Genomic DNA, 10,524 nt, shown 5'->3' on the forward strand with positions numbered 1-10,524 from the left:
GGTTCTGTTTCATTTCCTTCACGCTGTCATGGGAATATTTAGTGGCCTTATTATCCTGTTGCATGCTATTATGCAAGTATGCCATGGCCTTATTATTGCCATTCCTCTCTTATGTAGTCGAGTGGTTTAGTGGGTCTTCTATATCCTTAACAGCGACAAATTCTTTTTGGCTGAAATTGCACTATACAGTTTGCGACTTCAATTTTAGTTTTGTGACAACACCACGTTGGTCAATAAAGGCTCTTATTGCCTATCGTCTATATAAATTTTTTTGCAGCCAACATAATATGCATTAGCAACAACATTAACCGCTGCTATAGGCTCAAGTATTTGCAAATATGAATATACATCGTCACAAGAATTCTTTTGTGGCACTTCTTTCACAGCCATAAAACAATCGATGGAAATACCATCTTATAGCAAAAGTAGCTATTTATTGCAGCTATTTTGGATGCTATAAATACCTATATTTCTTGTAGTGAAGTAAATTTAACAAAGTAAAAATGCGTCAAGTTAGCAATACGACTTGAAAATAAATAATAGTATTACTCGTATATTAACTAGTGTCCATGGTCGAGTGCATAATTCTCTTCTCATGTGTTTTCTAAAACTCAAAATATCATAGAGAATAGATGAGACCTTCTCTAATATTCCAACTCAAACAAGCTTGCCGAGTCGACGCATGTGAGGAATGGGACTTACCGATTAGACTTTTGGACATGCTCGCCAAAAAGAAGTTTTGCTATAGTTTATTATATTATAATAGATCATGCTGACCAAAAAACAAAGAATCTGGTTAAGGCCGGCATGGAAAAAGTGGATTAGGTTGTGGCCCAAACTACGTCCCTGAAGTGATAGGCATGCATGCGTGCATTTGAAGGGTGAACTTGAAGTCAACGATGCTTGTTATAACCCCATCTCATCTCCGTATAAAGCATCCCCACTTTCTTTCTCTTTCATTTTCCTCTCTAGAAGCCGATGATGTAGACTGTAACTAGTAGTCTACAGCTAGTGAAACTTGTGACCACATCTTTTAGAAAATAAGTTTTGCTATATATATATATAAAAAGAGTCACGTATTAATCTGCGTATTAATAATGACTAATTTTTATTTAAAACTTTAGTTAATATTATTTTTAATAAAATTTATTTTGTAACTAATCACATTAAATTGATGCACAGATTAGTATACAATTATACTTGTAACTAAATTTTTCCTTAAAAAATTAACTCCTTTTGAAAAATATATGGATTCAAATTTTTTTTAAAAAGAGTAAGGATACGCATGTATCTTTTTTTTAAATTCTTTATACAACTATATATTTATGTAATATTACTTTTATAAATTATTTTATAAAAATGTTCCTTATTTAAAACATGTTATATAAAAGATTGTAAAAAGTGTGGCATATATGTGATTTTGCATATATAGGTGCCACTTTTAACGAGAATTATCATTATTGTTGTTATTATTATTATTAATTTAGGGTTTCTAATAGTTAAGATTTGTCTTCCTCAATTTGGTTGCCATGAGGGGTTGAAGAGAGGATCAAATCATTTCAGCCTGAAAAATCAGTAGTTTAGATTCCAAATATACTTAAGGGGGAATGAATAGTTGTTTTCTAAATTTATTAGAATTTTTAAATCAATAATCAATCAATCAAGCAAGTCGCAACCAACAATTTTGGCAACGAAGTGGAAACTTATTTGAAAAAAGTTTCCAAAATCTAAAACTAGTTTAGGTGTAAGTCACCATCTAAAATCCACTATAAAAACTTTGTGCATCATAACTAATTTAGAAACACTTACAAGACTCTTGAAGTAACTAAATCTAACTTGTAACACTATAAATATACCACTCGATCTCTGCACCCCGTCACTCAATCTCTTAAAAGTATAATAAATATGGCAAGTTTGGCCTCTCTCCACACCCTAGAAGTCGGGCATATTGTTCTATATATATAAACTTTGGGATCTGGATAGAACACTTAGAGAGTCCAAACTCTAGCTAGTAAAAAAAATATTCTCTAAATTTTCATTCAAGCAAACTTTTTGTCAAGTTTTTGACCTCGTAAATGCTGGAATTTGAAGATTCTTGTGAAACATAAATTTGTAAATAATTTGTAGAATTGCACTAGTGATGATAATCCTGCAGATGAGATTGAAGAGATTTTCCCCTAAATTTAGTTATAATTATTTTAATCGTAGAATTCTCTGCGGAAGTTTGTTTGGAGATTTGACATCCAAATATTTCGGTGCACAAACTGCAAAACAACATTAGGAAACAAAATTACATGTACCATCTCTTTCTTTTTTTTTTTTTTTTCTTAAATCAACATTAGGAAATATACCCGGGATGACGAATATTATATAATTCATATATATAAGGGACATTTGGAATTGCAACATGATCAAATATGTTTTGTTACATTAACATCTCTAACGGTTAAATTAAATGAAAAAAAAAATGATTTTCTTCATTCTTGAATTTATCATTTCAGTCACATTGGTTGATATATCAATCGTATTTTAAATAAATTGAAGTCTGATATGGGCTCAGTTGGTGGATTGGGCATCCGTCTCAGCGGCCCATACAAACTATCCAGTAGGTTAACATCCACTACATCCGCGGTGCACGTTAAGGCTTTCCCGCACTCATAAAAAAGAACCAGAGGCTCCAATGTAATCTGACAATCAATCGTTTATCGTTATCCATTCGGACCACAGTTCAAATTACCTCTTAGTATCCCGAAAACTCCCTCGAAAGAGGTCGAAGCAATGGCGTCGGCGGTATCGGCAACATCGGGAGTGTTTTCTGGAAACACTTTTTGCTTACGTAGAACAGGTTGTTGTAATTTAAGGAGATCGTTATCAGTACCGTCTTGGAGGACCAAGGCGGTGTCGGAGCTGGGGTTCGTGACCTCGGAATTGGGCGGCCTCAGAATTTCGTACAACAACCGTGACGCTGTCCAACCCTTCTCCACCCCTTCCACACCTCATCTTCTTCAACCTATTGTTGCCCGTAAGAATTCTCTTTCTTTGTTTTCCCTGAAATCTTACATACAGCAAGTAGCTATTGTTCCAACTATCATACAAGCACATACATTTGCATACCTGGAATTTGAAAATAGAAGAACAATGTTATTTTGTTGTGAGCCCTGTGTTTAACTGTTTATGGATTCATGTTTATGGATTCATGTTTCGGCTGATAATTTATGGGTTGAAAGTGAAAAAAAATGGGGGATGTGCGAGTTTGATAGTGATATGCCCAAGTTAATTTTGATTTAAGATCGGTCCCGTAATGTATGTTTATAGCTTGCATTGTAGAATTCCCCCCCCCCCCCCCCCCCCCCCTCAACTTATATTTCAGTTTATTTTAGGTAAATGTAAGTTCTAGGAAAGATAAGGAACAAGATTATTCATTCGAAGTTGGCAATTGGTTTGCCCCCTTTTAAGTGAAAAAAATATGGGAAAGGGAAATTTGATGTTGGGTAAGAAAGACCACCGGATGTGCCAACAAAGAAGAGCGTTCTAATCTAACTTGGACTTAAAAAGAGGCTGTACAGGGCGTGAAATAAAATTTAAGTAGAATTTGTGAAAGAGGATTATGCAAGATACTAGAGGGGGATGTTTGGAGAAAGAGATGAGATGAGAAATTTGTTAATAGTAGTGAATGGTTTGTGAATAGTAATAAAATGGATTGAGTTATAATGTTTTATGGGATTTGGGAAAAGAGAGAGAAAAAGTTGAATAAAAATATTATGAAGTGAAAATATTGTTAAAATATAACTTATTTAATATTATTTTTGTTTTGAGATTTGAAAAAATTGAATTATTTTTTGTGTTTTGTTTGGAAGTTTGGGAAAGTTGTAATGATTAGATGAAAAAGTTGAAATTGAAAAGTGTATGTTTGAGTGGTGTTTGGATGTTGAGATGTAATGAGATGAGATGGGATAAGATGAAATCATCTCAACATCCAAACAACCCCTAAAAGGGTAATCTTTGGACGGAATGCTAGGGGAAAATTTTGCGTGTGTGTGTGTGTGTGTGTGTGTGTGTGAGAGAGAGAGAGAGAGAGAGAGAGAGAGTTGCCATAGTTGTAAATGGATCCAAGGAGCCGATCCCAATTTTGTCAGGATTAAGGTTGAGATGAGTTGAGTAACTTTATATTAATGTTAATCAAGAGATTTAATATTGGTAGTGTTATCAATTATTGCCTTTTATTTTTTTTGTTTCTGATGATTGTTGTAACATTAATTAGTGTTTAAAATTGATAACCATTTGAGTGGCTTGTGTTAGAACTAATCTCATAACATATGGCTTGTTTCTTCAGGTAGGATCTGTCCCTTCACTGGGAAGAAGGCTAACAGGGCAAACAAGGTTTCGTTCTCAAATCATAAGACAAAGAAGTTGCAGTTTGTGAACCTACAGTACAAGAGGGTCTGGTGGGAAGCTGGTAAGCGCTATGTCAAACTGCGGTTATCAACCAAGGCATTGAAAACCATAGAGAAGAATGGCCTGGATGCTGTTGCTAAGAAGGCGGGAATAGATCTTCGCAAGGAGTAACATGTGGCCGTTATACATTTATCTCTTTTTGACCAAAAAAAGCTTTGGCTGTGTTTATGAAGTGTGTTAAGTTACTTCATTTTGCTTATATATATTCTTAAAAAAAATGTTGCTTTTCTGTTAGATCTTCTGTCTGAATGAACAGTTTCCATTGTTGTAAGCCTAGAAATTACTTTGAGCTCTGCGAAGATGTTTCTAGCCCCCGCCCCCGACCTCCATATATTTCCCTCTTGATGATGAGCTCTGGAAAAAGTAAGAAACAAAGAAAGTTTTGGAGATCTAGTAAGGAATTTCACAAGGAATTGTCGTATGGATGACATTATAATGGCTTTTGATGTCATTAAAGTTGCATGCATTGGAAAGTAGTGTTTATCTGTGTCCCAGGAGAACATAATGCATATGGTCATTCATCCACTTTCGAGGAAACATACTTCAGCCTTTAAACAGAAGAGCAGGTAGTGATAGATTAGTAAATAGCATTGCCTTTTGGATGGACTGGTACATACATCTTGATCTGAATGGAAGAGCTGGATTCAATCATCAAAATTGCTTGCAGCAATAATGCCAACCGAAAAGGTGGTGTATTGAGCGCCTAATAACCATCAAAACTGGGGCCTTGGGGTAAAGTGCAGACTCCAGGCTAAAGATGGCCTTCTAATGGTGTGTTATCTCATCCCATTTTTTGTGCATTTGTATTGTATATTTTGAGCCAATTGTTTTAGCTCGATTTCTGAAACATATTGCAGATTTTTTTTATTTTTTTGAAATTGAGAAAATTCGATGAAGCTTGGTTTTTTAAAGAAAGAATGAATCAGATTTTATTAAATGGTGTAAAGATCGTGTGTCCTGATCAAGGATGCACCCTTACATTATTCCTAACAAGCATTTGTATCAACGGTATCGAACTATTGTTTTTTTTTTTTGCCTACAACTACTTTGGAACAACCAACAATTGCAGAAACCATCTTATATTGGTGTGACAGCTGCTATATATAAGTTTTCTAGGTATGTGATTAAAATAAAATGGAAGTCCCTTTCTAGGTGGTGGTAGTGTTGACCAATATGACTATTTGTGGAGGAAAAGAATATGAACATACGAGGTTTTTGAGATCAGTGTGTCATATATGATACCGTTGCCTGATCAAAAATTTTAATGCTAATTTTATGAATTTAGGCCTTCGCTGAGGAACCCCCGAGGGATGCTACTAATTATCCTATATCATATTTTACATATTTTAAAATTATTTTTTTATTTTTATTTTATTTTATTCTTGTTAAATTAATTGAGTTGTTTTACTTATCATGTATACATCACATACTTGTTAGAAGAAAAAAAATTAAATAAATAATGTATAGAGATGATAAATATAATTATTCAAAAATTAAATATACATCACATAATGTGATAAGAGACAAGCCAAAACAATGGATCTACTTCATTCCATGCGACTATATATCATATGACTCCGATATTATGTGTATTTCTAAATATATCATTAAATTTAGATACTGTGATTGGCAATGCAAAGGCAAACAAAAATATATAATATTATAAAAATGAAAATGTGGGAGATGTACTATTTTCAATTTATATTTTACATTTTAAGTAGAAATAACTTACAACGGGCTGAGTAGGCATACTTGTCATCACTGGCAAGAGATGCTACTAACGTAACTATAAACTCTTCAACAAAATAATTCACTTGCTAGAAACAGAAATCCATGACAATTATGATTATTACATTCATTGCTTATTACTATATCCGCACAATCTAATGCTTAGTGGTGTCCAATCCCACCGCCGCCTCCTCCACCAAAGCCGCCTCCACCACCAAATCCACCACCTCCACCTGCTCCTCCACCATACCCAGCACCTCCGCCTACTCCTCCACCAAACCCACCACCTCCGCCTACTCCTCCACCAAATCCACCACCTCCACCATATCCACCTCCTGAACCGCCTCCTATTCCACCACCTTTGCCAAATCCCCCTCCAAACCCACCACCAGATCCACCTCCAATGCCGCCACCAAATCCACCACCTTTACCAAACCCACCTCCAATGCCACCACCTTTTCCAAAGTCACCACCACCTCCAATGCCACCACCATTTCCAAAGCCGCCATCACCACCACCAATGCCACCACCCTTCCCAATGCCTCCACCAAGGCCTCCCCCACCACCTTGACCAATGCCACCATCGACACCACCACCCTTACCTATTCCGCCACCAATTCCCCCACCTTTCCCAAACCTTCCACCGTGACCTCCACCAACTCCACCTCCAAAGCCACCACCCTTGCCTATTCCACCCCCAGTTCCACTACCCTTACCAATGCCACCACCAACTCCTCTGCCATGTCCCCCACCTTTTCTAAACCCATCACCATGACCTCCACCATTTCCATTGCCAACACCTCCACCTTTTCCAAACCCTCCACCATGACCTCCACCAATTCCACCACCCTTGCCAATGCCTCCTCCTTTACCAAATCCACCACCAGCTCCTCCGCCAACTCCCCCACCTTTTCCAAACTCTCCACCATGACCTCCACCAATACCCCGACCTTTTCCAAAACCATGACCACCACCAATGCCACCACCCTTACCTATTCCATCACCAACTCCTCCGCCAACTCCCCCACCTTTTCCAACCCCTCCACCGTGACCACCACCAACTCCACCTCCAAAGCCACCACCCTTGCCTATTCCACCACCAATACCACCACCCTTGCCAATGCCACCACCAACTCCTCCACCATGACCACCACCAACTCCACCTCCAAAGCCACCACCCTTGCCTATTCCACCCCCAATGCCACCACCTTTACCAAAGCCACCACCAACACCACCTCCCTTACCAATCCCACCACCAATGCCGCCACCCTTTCCAAAGCCACCACCAACACCACCACCACCTCCACTTCCACCTCCAAATCCTCCTCCATCCCCAATGTTTAGAAACTTTTCTTTCTCATTCTTACCCACACTCGCTACATTCCTAGCAATCACACTCACTGTAAGAACATGAAGACAGAGTAAGCATAACAGAGCAACTCTCCTAGTGCCACGACCCATCTCAAATGTATTTAGGAGTAGTTTGAACTCCCTCTTGATGATTGCTTTACTGGCACGAGGATTTTTATACTAGATGGAACCCATTGCCTTTGCATTTAATGGGTCTCAACCACTAACCGATCGCCACATAAATGCACGAATGAATCCCTACAATTACCACCATGCTTTTGGTGCATTTGTCTTTTACAGCTAAACCACTTCTTCCCACTGCCATTCACATAAAGAAAACCCCAACATGCAAATCTATAGGCGCGCGCAACTCTCACATGGATCCACTTGCTGCCCACATGACTAGGGCTGCCATCTTTAGGCTCTTCCTACTACCTAGCTAGCTAGTACGTACGTGCATGAACTCTCAAGTCTAATCAAAAGTATACTGAAACTTGGATCTGGTTTTCTCCCTTGTTTGAAGATCAGATATGGTTTACATGATCACCATTTTCCATTCTAGCTAGCTATATATAGGTGGTTATTTACCACAAGCAAGCAAATGCATAAGAAAAAGATTGTTACTAGTACCACCTTATGAATACGCAGCCGACATTTTCCTCTGAGAATCCTTGCATCTCTATATTGTTTAAAAATTACCTTAGAATTATGCTCATGATCATATATAAATATATATATATATATATATATGTTGCGTAATCTTGAGCGTTGTGACTCTCAAGCTGGCACAGACTGGGAGACGGTGCTACTACACCCAATTAGAAGTGCACAGAAAATGGTAATTAGCCAATTAATTAATTACAGTGTCACATGGCCGGAAATGATCTGGACAGTCGGATGAGCATGCATGCATGTACGTACGTAGTCCTCGAGCATGATGGACCCAAAGTTTGCTAGCGCTAAATCTAGATCACCAAATTATTAAAGTCATCATCTTGTCATGAGGACCACGCACCATGCATCATGATCATAGACACAGTATGTAGCAGCTAGAATTCATAGTCCAGGCCCCAGTATATTATATATATAATTAATACTTATATCAAGCTAGCCCTACATTGCTCTAAATGATCGTGATTCGTTGAATAACTTAAACCAATTAACATTGCATGCACGATATTATATATATATATATATATATATATATATATATATATATAAATATAGAAGCTTGCATGTTATTGATTCATTAATTATACAGTAGACAATATATATATGTCAAATTAATGCATCAAATAATTAGTAATAGATCGAGTTCGCTTTCAGAGGCACTAATTACAAGAAATAATACATGATGTATCTCCGTACGACTCAAATTAGAATATGATCACTACTTTCCTTAATATTTAACTCACCCTCTAGTCCGACGACAGGTTTTTTTTCTCTGTTAAACAAATGCCAAAAATAATATACTTTTTGTAACGAAAACTAGTTTTTTCTTTTTTTATTTTTCGCCCAAAAAACATTTCTGTTATAGTGTGCTACATATCAAGGAATATATATGGCAAGAACGTCAATATTACAAGCAAAACGGATTTTTGTGATCATTATTTTGCAATTAAAAGGACTATTTCAATTCTGACGATAACGAGTTGTCATTTGGCATGTTGTCCAACAGCAAGGTGGTTGTAGAACAAATCTTGTCTAATATAATATAGAAAAATCATACTTATATATATATATCATCTGGACATAATTTATAAGCAGTTTGAACTCTTGCGTAATTACCTGCATGCAGGGCCATCCGACGTAACCATTAGGACAGGAAGAAAATACAATAAAATTGATATATTTTCTAGGAGTTCATGCATGAAATTTTCAAGAGAAATTATATATGTTGATTAATTCCATGTGCTCGGTAGATGAAGATATTAATGCACGTTGAAAAACTGGGATAGCTAGCTAATTTGTTTAAGTGGTATTAAATTCTCATCAAATAGGCCGGCAATGGGCTCTAGCTAGCATATCACGTGACGATCTCGATAATGATGGTACTTAAATATTAGAGAGCACATGAGCGGATCTCTCCACTTATATTAATTGTTGCCACCGAATTAATCATGATATGACTGCATGCTCGCAAGCTTATAAGGTTTTAAGCAAATCTTACCAATAATTTGATAAGGTGGGTCTATAATTAAGTCATGCTTGAGTCTCGATCTATACATTTCTACACCAAATTAACGATCGATTTCAATCATTAAATTAATAATGCGTTTAATTTCTCATTTTATCTAATCATAAGTATATATATATATAGTAAGTACTACTATTACGTACACAAACAACATTTTCCAACATTTTCATATATACTCATGATCTACTTATACTAGCCTGATGATCTTTGTTAATCCAGTGGTACTCCATCTTTGGCATGTTGACGCTCGGGATATTAGTCCCCCTCGATGACACCATTGCGATGACCAAGCCTACATTGCACCCATGCATCATGTGTAGACATTTGGGGATGATTAACGAACTTGGTTACATTTAATCTGTTCAATTTCCGTTAACTCCACCAAATCTCGATAGTTTATTAATGCGAGAAACCACAATCAAGCTAGTCATGGCACGAGCTGTTTGCCTTAACTTGGACCTTAACTCATCTTCGAAACCCTTATTAATGTTGTGCAAAACACCCACATACCAACCATAGCAAACAAATTAAAGCAACGGTCAAGCAATCACAAGACACATAATTTATAAGATGGTTAGGCAACTTACCTATTATATCCACATGCAACCCAAAACTTAATTCATAAAAAAGTTTAATTGTAATAAATTATATGCTACAAAAATCATAATTTCTTATTAAAATAAATCTATTCTCGTTATAAATAACTCGATCATCACAAATATTCTGTCTTTGTAATCTCAATCATTTTAGACACTCATAATGTATCTTGATTTGTTGTATGTACGAAACGGGAA

The 10,524-nt window shown here is 36.6% G+C and overlaps 2 protein-coding genes across 2 annotated transcripts; one reads left to right on the top strand and one right to left on the bottom strand.

Annotated features, from left to right (window-relative positions):
- Positions 1–2,674: 2,674 nt before the first annotated feature.
- Positions 2,675–4,848, top strand: LOC122300653 (50S ribosomal protein L28, chloroplastic). The gene is made up of 2 exons (XM_043111464.1): positions 2,675–3,022; positions 4,334–4,848. The coding sequence occupies exons 1-2, from the start codon at positions 2,779–2,781 to the stop codon at positions 4,564–4,566; spliced, it is 477 nt and encodes a 158-aa protein (XP_042967398.1). The 5' UTR covers positions 2,675–2,778; the 3' UTR covers positions 4,567–4,848.
- A 1,296-nt stretch (positions 4,849–6,144) lies between these two features.
- Positions 6,145–7,707, bottom strand: LOC122300656 (glycine-rich cell wall structural protein). Its single transcript, XM_043111465.1, has one exon. The coding sequence runs from the start codon at positions 7,642–7,644 to the stop codon at positions 6,346–6,348; it is 1,299 nt and encodes a 432-aa protein (XP_042967399.1). The 5' UTR covers positions 7,645–7,707; the 3' UTR covers positions 6,145–6,345.
- Positions 7,708–10,524: the final 2,817 nt, after the last annotated feature.

This window comes from Carya illinoinensis, chromosome 2 (genome assembly GCF_018687715.1).
Source record: "Carya illinoinensis cultivar Pawnee chromosome 2, C.illinoinensisPawnee_v1, whole genome shotgun sequence".
Taxonomy (NCBI): Eukaryota; Viridiplantae; Streptophyta; class Magnoliopsida; order Fagales; family Juglandaceae; genus Carya; species Carya illinoinensis.

What these genes read in the sequence shown, in the direction of transcription:
- LOC122300656 (XM_043111465.1), bottom strand. Translation starts at nt 7,644, where the DNA reads ATGGGTCGTGGCACTAGGAGAGTTGCTCTGTTATGCTTACTCTGTCTT.
- LOC122300653 (XM_043111464.1), top strand. Translation starts at nt 2,779, where the DNA reads ATGGCGTCGGCGGTATCGGCAACATCGGGAGTGTTTTCTGGAAACACT. An exon ending in TCTTCAACCTATTGTTGCCC is followed by an intron (nt 3,023 to 4,333) that starts GTAAGAATTCTC and finishes TTGTTTCTTCAG; the next exon opens with GTAGGATCTGTCCCTTCACT.